At 45.0% G+C, this 17,805-nt stretch overlaps 1 protein-coding gene across 1 annotated transcript in view; it reads left to right on the top strand.

Moving 5' to 3' along the window:
• Positions 1–17,805, top strand: part of cadm4 (cell adhesion molecule 4) — a 25,938-nt gene that overhangs the window by 7,800 nt on the left and 333 nt on the right. The window contains exons 2-5 of the mRNA XM_019896024.1: positions 4,218–4,364; positions 11,323–11,610; positions 12,893–13,106; positions 17,526–17,698. Of these exons, the coding sequence (XP_019751583.1) occupies positions 4,218–4,364; positions 11,323–11,610; positions 12,893–13,106; positions 17,526–17,698 (822 nt within the window). The remainder of the gene's footprint in view (positions 1–4,217; positions 4,365–11,322; positions 11,611–12,892; positions 13,107–17,525; positions 17,699–17,805) is intronic.

The raw sequence follows: 17,805 nt of genomic DNA, 5'->3' as shown, positions 1-17,805 counted from the left end.
TGGCGGCTGTCCCTTGGGAGTAGGCAGGGCAGTGCCCCACCAGCCGGTGTCCATCTTTGAAATAGTTTATATTTAAGACAGAGCAGTGTTTTCCAAAGCATCTCGGTTTTGGTCTTGAAAGATGTGACAGCAGCAGGGAAGGTCATTCCAAAATTGATTGAAAAAAAAACCAAAATTTTATGTCACGATAGATTTGTGTTTTGATTTTGTGCATGTTGTAGTGGAAAGAGAATTTAAATTTGTCTGGCCAAGGTGATATATTTTGATATTTTTAGTTTGTTATTTGGTTAGGTTATTTGTAGTCTTTTTTTCATTGTTTTTTTTTTGTTCATTTAAAAAAAAAATCATATGGAGTTCCCACCTAATTTTTATCATTTTTGTGAACGTGTCTTTTCATTTCTTTTTTTCAGAAAAATAATTGTAACATTTTATTTCCACTTATTTTTGTTCAGATTTGGTTCTATGTAACTGATCATCACTATTGGAAAAAAAAAATTGGGAAACCCCATCAAACATGCGTCTTTTGTTTTTTGCTTATTTTCAGACTGCTTTTATTTTTGTCATAAATGTTTTCTCTTTATGCGGGAAACGTGTCCTCTGTTGCAGTTTGTTTTGTTTTCCCTTTCGCTTTGTTATTCATGCCCTGAATTTATTATCCGTATCCGGTCACCTTGTCGTTATCCCCCCTTCATTCTTTGTCCCGTAGGGTAGTTTAAGAAATCTTTGTTTGCATAAAAAAAATTTCATTCATGGTGTTTTGTGGATACTCTTGAAATAAACTGAGCCTCAGTGACTGCAACGAACCCCTTATAGATGCTCGTCGCACTTACAACCATTTTTTTTTTTTTTTTTTTAATCGTTGTTAATTTTCAAAAATAGCATCGGTACACAGAGTACGGCATATCATTTTGCTAATGGGACCGTAAATAGAATGCCGGCGGTCGTTTCACGGAATAATTACATGTTTGCATTCCAAATCCATGTAGCACACACACGTATCGTACATACACGTCCACCTTCGTTTTCTCATACAGCGGCCGCGAGTGTTCATTTTCTCAGCCGCATAACAGCTATTAAGGTTGTGGCACTAATTTACGGGAAAATGCCTTCTATAGCGTCTAATCCGTTTGTATTTCCATCCCGGATTTGAGACTCTTTCCTCCTCATTACGTGCAGACGTGCGGCAGTCACTCTTCTGTCTGAATGGTGACAAGTCACTAATGGGAGAAGAGACGCGTGGCGTTGAACTTGTCAAGACGCGGAGCAGGCGACGCTAATGTCCTTTCCAAACAATGGCGGCCCAACTTCGGGGTGCCCGCTCGATGAGTAATAACGGCCATGCCGGTGTCCATCTTTGAAATAGTTTATATTTAAGACAGAGCAGTGTTTTCCAAAGCATCTCAGTTTTGGTCTTGAAAGATGTGACGGAAGCAGGGAGGGTCATTCCAAAATTGATTTGAAAAAAAAACCAAAATTTTATGTAACGATAAATTTGTGTTTTGATTTTGTGCATGTTGTAGTGGAAAGAGAATTTAAATTTGTCTGGCCAAGGTGATATATTTTGATATTTTTAGTTTGTTATTTGGTTAGGTTATTTGTAGTCTTTTTTTCATTGTTTTTTTTTTTGTTCATTTAAAAAAAAAAATCATATGGAGTTCCCACCTAATTTTTATCATTTTTGTGAACGTGTCTTTTCATTTCTTTTTTTCAGAAAAATAATTGTAACATTTTATTTCCACTTATTTTTGTTCAGATTTGGTTCTATGTAACTGATCATCACTATTGGAAAAAAAAAATTGGGAAACCCCATCAAACATGCGTCTTTTGTTTTTTGCTTATTTTCAGACTGCTTTTATTTTTGTCATAAATGTTTTCTCTTTATGCGGGAAACGTGTCCTCTGTTGCAGTTTGTTTTGTTTTCCCTTTCGCTTTGTTATTCATGCCCTGAATTTATTATCCGTATCCGGTCACCTTGTCGTTATCCCCCCTTCATTCTTTGTCCCGTAGGGTAGTTTAAGAAATCTTTGTTTGCATAAAAAAAATTTCATTCATGGTGTTTTGTGGATACTCTTGAAATAAACTGAGCCTCAGTGACTGCAACGAACCCCTTATAGATGCTCGTCGCACTTACAACCATTTTTTTTTTTTTTTTTTATCGTTGTTAATTTTCAAAAATAGCATCGGTACACAGAGTACGGCATATCATTTTGCTAATGGGACCGTAAATAGAATGCCGGCGGTCGTTTCACGGAATAATTACATGTTTGCATTCCAAATCCATGTAGCACACACACGTACCGTACATACACGTCCACCTTCGTTTTCTCATACAGCGGCCGCGAGTGTTCATTTTCTCAGCCGCATAACAGCTATTAAGGTTGTGGCACTAATTTACGGGAAAATGCCTTCTATAGCGTCTAATCCGTTTGTATTTCCATCCCGGATTTGAGACTCTTTCCTCCTCATTACGTGCAGACGTGCGGCAGTCACTCTTCTGTCTGAATGGTGACAAGTCACTAATGGGAGAAGAGACGCGTGGCGTTGAACTTGTCAAGACGCGGAGCAGGCGACGCTAATGTCCTTTCCAAACAATGGCGGCCCAACTTCGGGGTGCCCGCTCGATGAGTAATAACGGCCATTAGAAAAATAATTGCAACCAAGATGGCAAGTCATGGCGTCACCAAAGTGAGCGACGCATTTGGAATGGACTTGATCGTGGCTAGAGTGGGTGTCAATTTGTCAAGATGGTCTTCTTTGTTGGTATATTGTCCTCCGAGTGGAATCTCTGCATTGTCCGTTTTTGCTTTCTATAAGATGGTGATCTTGGAAAACACATTTCTGAAGACGTCTTTTGAAGTCCAACTGCGGAGGTCAGCATCCATTGTGCTGGGGGGTGGGGGGGTGGGGGTGTCGCGACGGCTGTAACTCCAAACATGGAGCATTCTCTGATCAAACCGTCATCAATCTGTGTTGTCGTTCCTTCACTCAGCATCAAAGAGACGCCCCGCTGTGTCGCCGTCTAAATGGATTTGGACTTTTGGAGTTTATTGGGGAACATGGGAGATGTGAGCATGTGTGTGTGTGTGTGTGGGGGGGGGGGTACATTTTTCCTGGAAGACTTTCACATAAAAAAAGGTGTGATAATTTCATGACATTTCGATTACCATCTGTCATTAATTGGCTGCCTAGCAACAGCTCAGGTTGTATAGTTTTGTTTGTGTGTGTGTGTGTGTGTGTGTGTGTGTGTGTGTGTGTGTGTGTGTGTTTGAATGTGAAAATATGACTGGCATGACCCTCCTCTTTCACTATTCGCCCTTATTCAAATGTTTTATTTATTTACCGTGATCCCTCGCTACTTCGCGGTTCGTTTATCGCGGGTTCAGTGCATCGCGGATTTTTTCAAACATCCAACTTTTTTTTTTTTAATATACATGGAGTACAGTACTGTATATGTTTGCTCTATGTGACTCGCTGTTGTTTTGCAGCTTCTCGCGGACTGTTTGCGGACTTTAAAATTTTTTTTTTTTTTTTACCTGTTTATGTTAATTGGTCGCTACTTTGCGGATTTTCGTTTATCGCGGGTGGTTTTGGTCCCCATTAACCGCGTTAAACGAGGGATTCCTGTATTTATTTATTTGTCGAAAGATGCCACAAGACGATGCCAAAGTAGGAAAGAAGTGCGTCGAAGTCAGTTCATGACCCGCATTTCCCAATAGCAGCTAAGGCGTGACCTACTTTAATAGATGCTTTTGAAAAAATGGTTTAAAAATAGCTTTTAAAAATATATGCAAATCAATTTTTAACTACACATGCTGAGGCAAGCTTTTTTTTCCTCCATGGGTCACGTACAGAAATATAGAAGGATCCCTTTGGATTTCTTCACCATTTATTTATAAAATATTGGAAAGCCAGGCAAATTCCATTTTGTTTATAAACTGTCATTATTATTACAAAAATAATCAAGATTTTTTTTGCTATTCGTGGCATGGCTTAGCACCTTTTCCTGTTATTCTGACGATCCTCTTTATGAACCCAAAGACGCATATCTCAGTCTCTTTTGCTGCGTCTCTCCTTTCCTCTCATGCTCGGCTCTGTATGATGAATAACTTGAGAGCCGAAGAAGGCGGCGAGTGTTTTTTTGGTTTTGAAAGGTTGCATGAAAAAAGAACTGTGAGGTAAACTTTTTTTTTTCCCTGCTCTTCTTTGTCCTCTTACAGCGTGTTGTCAGGCCGTGCAGGCGGAGAACGTCACCGTCTTGGAGGGCGGCACGGCCCAGATTTCCTGCCGCCTGCAGAACTACGATGGATCCATTGTGGTCATTCAGAACCCACGCCGCCAGACGCTCTTCTTCAACGGCACGCGGGGTGTGTATTTGCGTGGATGTCATCTGCCTTCGAGCACAGTGGCCGTGACTCAAAAACACACACATGCATGTTCACCCCTTTTAAGGCCAAAGTAGCCTTAAAAGGGGTGAGATGTAGTGTGTGAAGTCACATGACATGAACACACGTAACATAACTTGAAGTCAGGTTACGAGAAGTTGCAATATGCGCAATCGGGTGCGTGAAGTTGCGCAGCGTGAAAGCGCAACGACTTGAAGTCACATTACATAGTGGCGTTACGTGATTTTGCGTTACGTGTCTTTTCGTCGCGTTACGTTACGTCCTGTGGTTTTGTGTTAGGGGACCTTGTGTTGTGTTCCGTGAAATTGTAAAGCATACATTTGCAGTGTCAAAAGTTGCCTTGTGTGGAGTTGCTCAAGCTTTCGAAAGTTGTTACACAACACCGGTTTACGTTACGTTATGTTACATCTCAATGCAGTAGTCACTGTTGTATGTAACATGAACTCTCATTCGTCAAGACACACGCCAAAAAAAAAAAAAAAAATCAGCTATTATCTCCTCACAAATAATAGAATTGTAGGGATCAATGAATCATGTTCGACATCATTCTTAATGAACTACAAAGAAGCCTGCAGATTTGATGAATTCCTTTTGTCTTGCTCCTTTGAATTGGACTTTTCCTCCACCTTAGAATTTAAACGAGCACAATCCCATCCGCTTTCATCCTTCTCCATGAAGCGAGTTGCACATTAAAATAAACAAATAAATAATCGCCCTCCAATTGAGTTTGCACTTCTTTAACAGTCCGCATTTGCAGCAGTTGTGCGTTCCACCGCGTGCACATCTTGATGCAAATGGCTTCGCGTTGCCATTTGAGCTTATTCCTCATTAAAAAGATAACCAACGAGTTAATTGAGGTGACTGTTTTTATTTCCCAGCCAAACTATGTGACTGCTTTTAAAAGGACGGTCCCCGCACCGTTAACCCCCTATGATGAGTCGGAAGATGCGCTGCAGCTCTTTATTAGAGCGCGGACTTGCCGTTGTGCTCAAATTGTGATGTGACCACCGTTAGAGTTCAGCCAAGAGCCTTGGGCTCGGTAAACAGCACTTTTCCCCTTTAATCACTTCTTCTCAGCAAGCTAATGTCGCCTCGGAGCAATGCGTGCGAGGAGGAAATGAGCTCACATTACCGGTTAATATTAAATGTCATTTGGGGGATTGATTCTATTAAAATAATCTTTCATCTGCAAATTGACTACATTTGTATCACCGTTGGTGTTTGTCATTTCGGCTTGAGGCAAACTTTCCGACAAGTGTTCTTGATGTCGTTGAATCCTTTCTCAAGTGTGTTTTTTGTTTTGAATACAGAGCCGTAATTCAATCGCGAAATGAATGTGCATTTGTCCCGAATGGTGGCGGAATCATCCCAAAAAAGTGAAAGGAATGGCTTTGCGTTGTGCGCTGTCGCATTACGGGGGCGCTGGCGGTTAAGGTTCGGGTTTGGCAAACCCTTAGCCGAACCCTAACCTTTCCCTACCCCTTAATATTGTAGCAGTTTAAATGAATAAGCTTGTACTGCATCACGTCGTGTTACGTTACATGTTACATCGCCTAAGAATGTTGCGTTGCCTTATGTTGTTGTGTTATGTTGTGTTCTAAGCTTATGTTGTGCGGCATTATGAGCCTTTGCGCTATGCTAACTTGTGTTTCATTATGTAGTGTGGTGTTGCGTATTGCTACGTGATATTATTTGACTTTATGTTGCCGATCCCGGTTCTGGCCTTCCTGCGTGGAGTTTGCATGTTCTCCCCGGGCCTGCGTGGGTTTTCTCCGGGTACTCCGGTTTCTTCCCGCATTTCCAAAAACATGCACGGCAGGCTGATTGAACACTTGAAATTGTCCCTCGGTGTGATTGTAACCGTGGATGATTGTTGGTCTCTGTGTGCCCTGCGATTGGCTGCCAACCGGTTCAGGGTGTCCCCCGCCTACTGCCCGAAGACGGCTGAGATAGGCTCCAGCACGCCCTGCGACCCTTGTGAGGATCAAGCGGATCAGAAAATGGATGGATGTTAGCGTGCAGTCCATTCTCTATCGGTGGACATTGTAACAATTTAAATTTGAACAAATTTAATTGGAAATGCAGCGGTGCCGTGAGATATACGAATGACCCGGCTGAGGAGTTTTTCAAGATACGGCGGCTGAGTAAACTCAACTCACTTCACAGTTTGGCAGATTGTGAAATGTTCTTTAAAAAAAAAAAAAAAAGAAAGAAAGAAAGAGACTTCAAGCTGTTTATTTTCATTTCCAGTTCAGGTTTACTGTCAAATTAAACTTGAAACAAAGAGAATGAAATGTTGAGTATGTCAAACAGCTGCGCAACTTTGCCTTACGAAAGTCCGTTTAGCTTAATGCTTAAAAAAAAAAAAAAAAAAAGACTGCAAAGTGTCCGTCGTAAACTCCGATGTTGACAGCGGCTCTGTCCAACTTGGTTCTTCGACTACGCTAAGCCCCAAGCATCAAACAGTTGCGCAAGTCCATCTGTTCTGTCCAAGAAAATCTGAGCTGTATTTCTGTGGCCAAAAGCAAGCCAGCGGCTCACACGCTGTCCTTCAAAATGTTTGGTACACAAATGTGCGTACCTGAGGCACAGGGCCGGTACGTAGGGGTGGAGGAAGTCAGAGAGGTAACCTGCGACGAGGCCATTTAAATATTTGAAAACAAATAAAAGTATCTCAAAATGAACTCCCCAAATTTACTGGGAGCAAGTGAAGGGAAGCCCGAATTGGGGTTATGTGCTCCCTCTTACACGTACCAGTTAGGAGGCGAGCGCCAGTATTTTGGACCAACTGGATACGCTTGAAGGAGGACGAGCTGACTCCAAAATTATTAGAGTTTTCCCTTCGCCAGCTGCCGAAGTTGAGTGCACTACATTGCATCGCCTTTCAGGATGCGTTCACGTTCATGGCCTCTCCCACTTTCTGGCTCATTCCAGCATTTGCAGCGTGTTCGTTTGACTAAGTAGATAGACACCCTTGCCGGTAATGCGGCGGTTAAGTGAATTAATCGTGAAGACTCTCAGCACAAGAACATGAATGCCAGACATTAAACCCTCTGATGAAGAGGGCTTAAATGGACATTCCCCTCGCCTGTGTTAATCTTCAACGATTACCCGTGTTGCAAGAGCAGCTTTGACTTGTTCATCGTTAGCGTCCCATTCGTGTGGTACGACTGGAACCACTTCAGGAGTCGAGGTGGCAGCTGTGGGGGGGAAACTTCCAACTTCGGCGCTCGTTCGCCTGATGGTGAAGTACCGTGAAGTATTTCAGGGCAGCTGAGTCGTGTGAAACCCCCCGCCCCCCTCGTGGCGTGTGGACTTGAAGCTTTTGGCCGAGTGTGATGGAGGATGAAGAGCATCCGCGAGAGTGGCTGCCTTTCCAGCAGCTCCTATATTTTGTTCTTCTACTTCTTCCTTTCCTAACTTTGCAACTGTGAATTGGGAATTTCTCCATTGCGAGACTAATAAAGGATTTCTTATCTTATCTTATCTGATCTGATCAAAGCGAGCAAGGGTCATAAAGGACTTGAGAAGAGAAGGTGAGCCAAGACGAGGCGAGGGAAAGGTTGGAAAATGACGCCGCTTACACATGAGCATGAACGAGCCTCGTTGGGGAATTTGGCGAGTCCATCGCTCAATGTACGACTCTTCCTCCTGTCCATCTGCCGCAGCCCCCCCCCCCCCCACCCCGAGTGTGTCTAACTGTCCAAATAAAAGCATTAAATTAGACCTATTTTACAAGCGAGCCCCTGAACAGTGGTCGTGACGTTTTTATCTTATTTTATGAGAGATGGGGGGGGGGGGGAGATTGCTGCCACAGTGTGGTGGAGCTGACCAAATGGACACTGCCCTGCATGCAAATGAGGCCGGACCATAAAGACCAACTTGGACTCGGGTGGCGGTGTGACATTCAGTTGCCATTTAGTGTAGCGATGGGGGCGACCATGTTTCCAACAAGCCACCCAGTTAAGTCCACTGTGTCATGAAAACCGTTAACCCCTCATCTGACTTGTGTCTACACTGTCAGGTGTGTAAGGCAGGTTGCCGTGAGCTGCGTCCCCTACGTTCAATCGTCATGTCCCGCATTCGGTATTCTTCCTTCTTTGCGCAGAGCTGGGGAGTACTATGGGAGAAAATTAGCGTGCTGTGCTGTTTCCTTTGAATTTGGGGTTGTGTACATTCAAATTCATTCTCAACCGAATCACCGAACTGCGAGCCGGTAGTTCAGAGATGTTGAATCCAGGTTCAGAACTTTAAATCCCTGCCGTTGTTTGGCCTTAGCCACAGATGCTTCCACTCCGCCAGCAGGTAAACGAGCTCCCCAGGACCCAGTTGAGTCGAAGCACCTGCGTCTAAAGCCGAAATACGGGATGCTTTTTACTCTCCACACCTGGATTTGACAGCTGTGGTGTAGCTACATCCCATACGGAATCAGTGCAGTTGATAGCTGGAAACAAAATGCAGTCAAACCTCGTTACAACTTACCCCGAGAGGGAAATAGCGAATCTGTACGTTGTCACGGTAGTTCGTTTTAACCGTTTCCCCAAAAAATGGCCGCCAACTGCGATGAACAGTCGATCAGTAGCGTCGCCGAGCAACCCAGGGGAATCCCGCGCTGTACGTTTTGTTCATGAGCAAAGTCGCGCGGCAGTTAGCTTCGCACAGTTCGGTGTAACGAAATCAAGCTAACAGTGGCACGATAGCCAAGAAAGGAGTAGAAATTCTGTCACGTCATTAACATTCATATCATGAATTATTTTCCCACTTACGAAAGACCGAATGTGTGCGCGGGCCTGACCTTTCAAATGACGTGGGACTCCGTGAATCACTCTGTTGTTGATTGTGGCTATGAAGTAGCTAACGCTTAGCTACTCTGCGTGTTGAGTGACTCGAGGCGGTGTCTAAATTCATAGACTGCATCCTCCAAAGGCTGACCGTGCCTGCCACATGACGCAACTTTCAGCGGGATCCGACCGCTGGCCTTTGTTTCCAAGGAGACGCGCCCTGAGCGAAAGCAGCTTCGGGGCACACTTTCGTAGCATATGTTGCTCCGCTCTTTTTCGACGCCGCACTGAGTCGTTCGTGAGTATGTTCTATAAAGGTCACCCCTGATTTTTCTTCTCCTTTGTTAACAAAAAAAATTCCGTCTACCATTTCCTGAATGCATGTTTCTTGTCCTGTTTGGACATTTCCAGAACTTCCTCCAAACTTGCGACAATGGAGACTGTGTACCCTACCGAAGCGTACTGCTTGGTGGAAATTGGGCTGAACACAGCATCCATTTCGATATTATTTTCCATCCCCTCGCCTGCCGCATTACATAGCTTTATTAGTTTGTTTTACTCGCACTGGCTTCCTCGGTTGGCATCTCCCGCACACACAAAAAAAAACAATATCTTCATCGCAGCGTCGTGACGAATGAGTCTGCAAAGAAGGCCTGGCGGCACTGCATCAGGAGACGCTGTCCCCGCGGGCGACAAAGCCCAAACAAAGGGAGGCAGGCAAAATAGAGGTGTCAATATCGAATCATTCCCCAAGGTATTTACATGAATCTATAGACATCGAGCCAGTGCTGTATTGTTGGTAGGCTTTGTTCCGTTCTCGACGTCTCCGCGAACAAAAAGAAAATTGTTGCAAATTTGCCGCCTCTAATCTTCTTTTGTCGCCTTTCCTCCAGCGTCAGCTTTTGTGCTGCGTTTAATGGCGGCATTTAACCCGCCTCTAACTTTTGAAAAGGTGTATATGCACCCCAAAAAGTTGCCCAATCCTTCAAAACAAAACAAAACAAAAAAATCAACTCCAGACAAACAATTTGAAAGGGAGGTGCTACTTTGACATACTTGGATAAAGAATGGATGAGTAGTTGTTGTCGTTTATACGCACGCTGACTTTACAAATTCCTCCGCCAGCTTTTCACATCAATGCAAAAACTTTGTCGAGAGGCAAAGGAAGAATTTTGTTGACGACTTGGATTACGGTGCGAAAAATGTAGTCCAGCCGCTCAGGGTAACAAGCACCTGCATCAAAGAGCTTTTCACATCAATGCAAAAACTTTGTCGAGAGGTAAAGGAAGAATTTTGTTGACGACTTGATTACGGTACAAAAAATGTAGTCCAGCCGCTTGGGGTAACAAGCAACTGTATCAAAATGATATACCATATACAGTGCTACCTCTCCTTACGAAATTAACTGGTTCTGGAAGAAATTTCTTCACGAGAAAAGTTTGTAAGTAGAGGCGTGTTTTCCATGTAAATGGCCTAATCCGTTCCAAGTACCCCCTTGCCTGGAGTTTTGGAAAGAACTGATCCAAGGACGTTTGCTTTTGTCGGCTTTTAACAATCCTTCGAAAATGTCCCAAGTCACACATCAGCATAGTGAGCGATCGCCCGACTGGTGAACACTTTTTCTGGGGGATTCACATTTACATAAAATTATACTCCTCATGGCCCGAAGGGGCGAATGACGAGGACGCTGCATGGACACATATCTATATATTTATCTCACGACACACGGAAACAGAAGTCTCTCTTAGCCAATGGGATGCCAGGATGAGGCTCGGTAATAGCCAATAGCAGAGCATCTAGAAGTATGTTGCGTTCAGGAAACTTGGAGCGACTAGCAGCCCATACTGTATTTTTGTCTTTCGTATCTTTAAATTTCTTTCGTAACAAGAGGCAATATTTTCCTTTTGAGATGTTTCGTAACTTGAAATTTTCGTATGAAGAGATGTTCGTAAGTAGAGGTACCACTGTATATGATTTATTTATTTTTTGTCCCATATAGTAATAATGTGTATATATTTATTTGGAAACTTGTTGCTCCTCATATTTTATAAAGACTTTATTTCAGGTCAGTGACAATTCTACTCATAGGATTGCCAAATAAGATGACTTGTGACGATGTCCTTGTTGCCCACCTCCAGCTCTGAAGGACGACCGCTTCCAGATGGTGCTTTTCACGCCGCGGCTGGTGCGCATCACGCTGACCAACGTGAGCGTCTCGGACGAGGGCGGCTACTTCTGCCAGCTCTACACGGACGCCACGCACCACCAGGTGGCCACGCTGGCCGTGCTGGTTCCGCCGGAGACGCCCGTCGTGGAAGTGAAGCAGGAGGCGGTGGAGGGTGGCGAGGTGGAGCTCAGCTGCGTGTCGCCGCGCAGCAAGCCGGCCGCCAGCCTGCGCTGGATGCGCAACGGCCGCGAGATTCCAGGTACGGCCGTGGAGCCGCAAAAGCTCTGATGGATGGGAAGAGCGTGAGCTGGGATCATGTAACGTTAGCCGAATAGCACTTTATTACCTTACACTTTGTTACATTATGCTTTTTTTAATAATTTTTTTGGACTTACGTAGTATAACGTCATATTTTAGTGTGGTTTGCGGCGCTAATTTGTTACGCTACATCGTGTTACGCTACTTTATCTTATGATACTTGCGCTGCGCTAATTTGTGTTATGTTATGCTCTATTATGATAAACTGTATTGTGTTACGCTATATTGAAGTACAAAGTACAGTCAAACCTCGGTTTTCGTCCATAATCCGTTCCAGAAGGCTGTTCGAAAACCGAAATTGTTCGAAAACCAAAACCACGCTCTATTTAAAATAAAAACGTTTACTGAACACGTCTGCTCACAATGGAAAGCAACACGAGGAAGCGTCACTTCTTCGTCTACCCGAGGAAGCGTCACTCCCTCGTGTAAGGAAGGCAAGAGGAGTCAAATGGTGCATTGAAGTGCGCTCAGTTTGTTCGAGAACCGAAATTTGTTCGTCATCCAAGGCATAAAAAACGCGAAATTTTCGGTCGAAAACCGAATTGGTCGAAAACCGAATTGGCCGAGAACCGAGACGTTCGAAAACCGAGGTTTGACTGTATCACGTTACTTTGTGTCGGATGATGATATTACGTGATGTCGTCGAAATACTTTATTGCGTTATGTTACATTCTGTCTGTCCGATCCTATTGATTTTTGAATTATCTATTCAATCGATAAAAATTGGTCGTTGTATTTTGTCACCATCTTCACATTATTGCTCAATATCAAAACCAATTGATTTGGACGAATTTATTTGACTTAGGCGACGTGACCGAACACGTTTTTTTTTTTTTTTCCGCTGTTGCCTGTCACAAGTTAAAAAAATGAAAAATCATAAAGTGCATTCCGCCTCTGGAATTTTCGAATGGCTTCATCCCTGGCCCTGCAGCCCCCTCATTTCTGGATCTATCAGTTCCCTCTTCCTCTCACGCACACACGCGTTGCGTTGAGCTATCATCAGCAAACTGTCATTTATAATTTACATGGAATATAAAGACCCGTTCCTGCCTCATCTTTCTCTCCTCTGCCCACGAGCGCTCAAATGCTCCACTGCCGCGACCCATTACTTGGCCGCCAAAAACTCATCTGTCACTCACTCCTACTTTCTTCTTCTTCATTTTGTTTTGGGTTCCCCCCCACCCCCGTCCCTGCCGTCATCTGATCTACCCTTGTTCCGGCAGGTGTGGTTTCCCAGCAGGACAACGGCAAGACGGTCAGCGTGTCCAGCACCATCCGCATACCGGTCGAGAGGAAGGATAATGGAGCCGCGTTGAGCTGCGAGGCGCTCCACCCGGCACTGAGCAACCAGAAGAGGATCCGACACTACCGCTTGGATGTGTTCTGTGAGTATCAGGACTGTTGTTTTGTCACCTTCGCCGTTCAACACACCGCACCGTATCGTACTCCCCAAGAGTCCTGATCAAACTGTTCTGTGCTCGAATGATTTAAAAACATAGATTATTCCATTTATATTGCTACGACAGCCGCAGGAGTAATTTGTGTCAAGGATTGGAAGCCTCGTTTGTCATGTTTACAATGGAGCTTGTTTCTCGGCCGGCCCGTATTTGAGCTGACGGATATTTGCCGCTGAAGCGCCTCTCATTAAAAGCCAATACGTCCAGATGTTGTCGATGCAGGGAGCCCGCGGCCCAGTCGGACGTCGGCTCCGGCCGTTAGCGTGCGAGCCGTCGCTCCATTTCCTCCGCGGTTGAAACGCGCATCGCTCTTTGCGCAATCGGTAATTAGCTTTGAATAATTACTCGCACCCTCATGATAAGACAAATTCTACGTCTGGCTTCACAAATACTAAATGTCAGTCAATAAGGCGCGCGTGAGATACTCGTTCGATCGCTCGAACGCAATTCAGCAGTTTATCATATCGTCACGGTGGGGCAGAAACTTCCCGTGTCCATATATGGTCATTTTCATGTCAGCCCGTCTCCACCCAGTGAAAAAGCCGTTGATCCGCTTGGAAAGGAGACGAAATCTCTCCTCTTTGATCTATAACCGCTGATGCCGGAATAGTTCCGATTGTATTCCAGTCAATGTATTGTGTGTTCGGCGTTCTGCTGTATGAGTGTGAATGGTTTGAAGTTGACGTTCCGCGAAGCGCTTTGTTACCGCTGCAGCTGTCGTGAAAGCGCCATACGAATAAAGATATATTGTATTGCGCTTTATGGACCGCCGAGTTGTTCCACGGTAAACAACGTTTGTTGATCATAGCAACGGGGAAGACGGCAGCGTCTCTGCTTGTTGCTTGTCATCAGGCCGTTGCCTTGGAAACTAATGGCAAAGACGCCACAAGCCACATTTAGTTTGCCTTGTTCTCACTTCTTTTTTTTTTTTTCGCTCGGTGTGCGATCGACACGTCCGAAGCCATCGCGCGATAAACGCCGTCGTGAAATGTGCGCAATATCTCAAATGTCGCCGATTTGCAAAGTGCCGCAAAAGCAATCGAACGCTGCTGACATTTCACTTGTGAGTGACGGATCAAAACGATGCGATCCTGATTTTATTGCCTTCTGCAAAAGACTTTGAGGAGCCTATTTTCAATCATAAAAGTGTAAATGAAGACATAATACGGACCAACCTGTGACTGAGAGGAGATAATAAACACAAGTCACATTTCCCGCCGTGGTGCAAGGAGGGATTGGCTCTTCAATCTCGTCAAGCCTCCGTAAAGGATGACCCCTCATGTTTCTTGGCTCCTGATCCACTCCAGTGTCTCCACAAAGCTCCAGGAAAGCAATCGATGGATGTGTGTGTTTGATCACACTGGAGCAACTTCCCCAAACTTTATAACTCCACTTGAGAACAGATTCCTCCTTCCATCTGGCAATTTCCATCTTTTTAGCCAGTTTAGGCAGCTGGGAAAAGCTCCGGGGCCTTCACAACCATGATCAGGATGAGCGGAGTCGAAAATGGGTCGAATGGATAATTTATATTCATTATTTTCTGGATGAAATTCAACACGTGTTCAGATAACGACTGAAATGAGAAAAATGGTGCAGCTAAGTCGTTGCCGACATTTCACTTCCGTAATCATCCTATTCGACCGCTTTCTTGAAAGATTCATTCACGATGCAAATATGATATGAAGGCTCCTTTCGATTTCACGCATTGTAATTGCTAATTACGCTCGGTGTGCGATCGACACGTCCGAAGCCATCGCGCGATAAACGCTGTCGTGAAATGTGCGCAACATCTCAAATGTCGCTGATTTGCAAAGTGCCGCAAAAGCAATCGAACGCTGCTGACATTTCACTTGTGAGTGACGGATCAAAACGATGCGATCCTGATTTTATTGCCTTCTGCAAAAGACTTTGAGGAGCCTATTTTCAATCATAAAAGTGTAAATGAAGACATAATACGGACCGACCTGTGACTGAGAGGAGATAATAAACACAAGTCAAATTTCCCGCCGTGGTGCAAGGAGGGATTGGTTCTTCAATCTCGTCAAGCCTCCGCAATGGATGACCCCTCATGTTTCTTGGCTCCTGGTCCACTCCAGCGTCTCCTCAAAACTCCAGGAAAGCAATCGATGTATGTGTGTGTTTGATCACGCTGGAGCAACTTCCCAAACTTTATAACTCCACTTGAGAACAGATTCCTCCTTCCATCTGGCAATTTCCATCTTTTTAGCCAGTTTAGTCTCGAAATGCTCTGTCGTTATACCAGTACGGATTATGAAGGATACGTTCCAATACCACAACAGGTGGAAAAGCAGCAGTCCTTGCTGGGAGGGCGCTTGGTGGGGTGCGGCGGTGGTCTCTAAGCGCCCGCTTCAGAGCGCCGTTGACTGGTGCAGCAGGTTTAAAGGGAACGGAAAGGGGCCGCTTCAACTGGCCGCGATTGGAATGGACTGTGGCCACTCCTACGGCGGCGCAGCCCTCCCTCTCGCCGCTCTGCCAGCCGTGCGCTCATCTGCAATTACGACCGGCGTCGATACGTCCGCACGCCGTGTCGGATTTGAAATTTGATGAAGAAAATCGGGCCCTTAATCCTTCTTAGGAGAGCCTCGTGTGACTTTGAGAGGCCCATTGACTCGTGACTGACATGGTAAACCCCATTTGAAAAATAATTCCTCATCCCACCTGTCAATTTCCCTGTTTTTAGTCTGTTTCAAACTCTAATTGTCGAATAATTACTCTACCGGCTGGGCCCACTGTGGACACTTGAGAGGAGGCTGGTGCATCTCCCGGGGTGTCACCGCCATTTGGTAATCCCACAATGAGCGGACTTGCTGTGATCGGTGTACATTATATTCTTATATTCGAGCCTCGACAAAACTTTGCGACGCTTGGTCGGGGACGCCCACTGTGAGTGTGTGATGGCTCAGCAGTCCCCTGTGGACCCTCGACACACACACACACACACGCACACACACACACACACACACACACACACACACACACACACACACACACACACACACACACACACACACACATATTTGTTACAATCGTCATTGACACCCTGTTCAATCCCTGTCAAGCTAAAGACCAATTAGGGGTAGAGGAATTAAAGAAAAGGACAACAGGTGGAAAAGCAGCAGTCCTTGCTGGGAGGGCGCTTGGTGGGGTGCGGCGGTGGTCTCTAAGCGCCCGCTTCAGAGCGCCGTTGACTGGTGCAGCAGGTTTAAAGGGAACGGAAAGGGGCCGCTTCAACTGGCCGCGATTGGAATGGACTGTGGCCACTCCTACGGCGGGCCTTTTTGTGTGTGTGTGTGTGTGTGTGTGTCTCTTTTGGTGACCCGACTTGTCGTATGTGGCTCAACTGGAGTGTCGTGGTTAAACCCCAAAGTTTTTTGTTGTTTTTTTTTCCACGTGTGTGTGTGTGTGTGTGTGCGTGCGTGTGTGTGCGCGCACGCGTGTGTGTGCATGGCTAAATCGCAAAAAGTTTAATTAAACTTTGCGAGGGATTGGAGCTTTGGATGATTCTGCGCATGCAACCACAAGCCATGACACACAGCCAGGCACGGCTCTGTTCAGCAGGGTGACGCTGTAATCCTCCCACCTCCTGTGTGTGTGTGTTTAGATCTATTTGTGCGTCCCCGTGTCTATCTCTGGCCCGTGAATTTGACGCGTCCGAGCCGTAACGGAAGACTTTTATCCGCCACACAGAACCCAGCCAACTTCTGTGTGAACATCACATCACGTCTGATCATCTGTGATAGTGAGTTGGGATCTCGTTGATCGGAGTGAGAGTTTAGGTGTCAATAATGAAGACATTATTATTATTATTATGATTTTTATTTTAATTTTTTTTGTGGACATGAGCGTTTGCGATCTGTGACCATAACAGTTACTACTAGTTGTTTTCACTTGACTCCATCTGGCCACCATGAATTTCCCAGCATCACTTGCAGCGGAAGGTCAACGTCACTCGGTGGTAGTAATGCGCCTTTGAATTGCCAACGTATGACTTTGTCGCATGCTAAAATGCTAGCTGCTGAAGTGATGTGGCACAAAGGCCGTTCATGTTTTTTTGTTTGTTTTTAAATCGATGCCTTCTGGTTGTGATACAAGGAATGCTAAGTTTAAACTAAAATTCATATTTATCTCTGAAATTGCCGTACCCAAAATGTTTTTAGATATGAAAATAGTTTGCCGCTGTGAGCAATGGTAATTTAAAAAAAAATAATTAAGTGGAATGGTTTTTTTTTCCATTGTGGATTCCTAATTGCTCTTCAACCAAGCAAAAATGCAGTTTTACAAATAATTGATCAATCACAATTTTCTGCAGCATCTACATTCAGCTCATTCATTGATTTATTTATTTTTTTGTTTGTAACTTGTCGCTTTTACCTCGCAGGCCCCGTGCCATCCAGTGGTCCAAGATCAACGACACCCTACCTGAGCGTGCCGAGATCTCCGGGCCCACCTTCCAGATTTCCCGCCTGAGCCAGTCCCACAACGGCACTTACTTGTGTCAGGCGCAAAACAACTACGGGCGAGCCGCCGATCACTACACCCTGCTGGTCTACGGTCAGTCCGCCGTTCTCGCTTGTTTACATGTTCAATCTCGGCGCTGTAATTGCGACTCCCGTTTGTACAAGACGCGTCCTTTCTTTTGCTTTGTCTTGTCATTGTGT

This window comes from Hippocampus comes, unplaced genomic scaffold, assembly GCF_001891065.2.
Source record: "Hippocampus comes isolate QL1 unplaced genomic scaffold, H_comes_QL1_v1.1 scaffold55, whole genome shotgun sequence".
In the NCBI taxonomy this organism is placed as follows: domain Eukaryota; kingdom Metazoa; phylum Chordata; class Actinopteri; order Syngnathiformes; family Syngnathidae; genus Hippocampus; species Hippocampus comes.
Note: the sequence above shows the minus strand (reverse complement) of the source record. Positions and strands in the feature narration are given on the sequence as shown.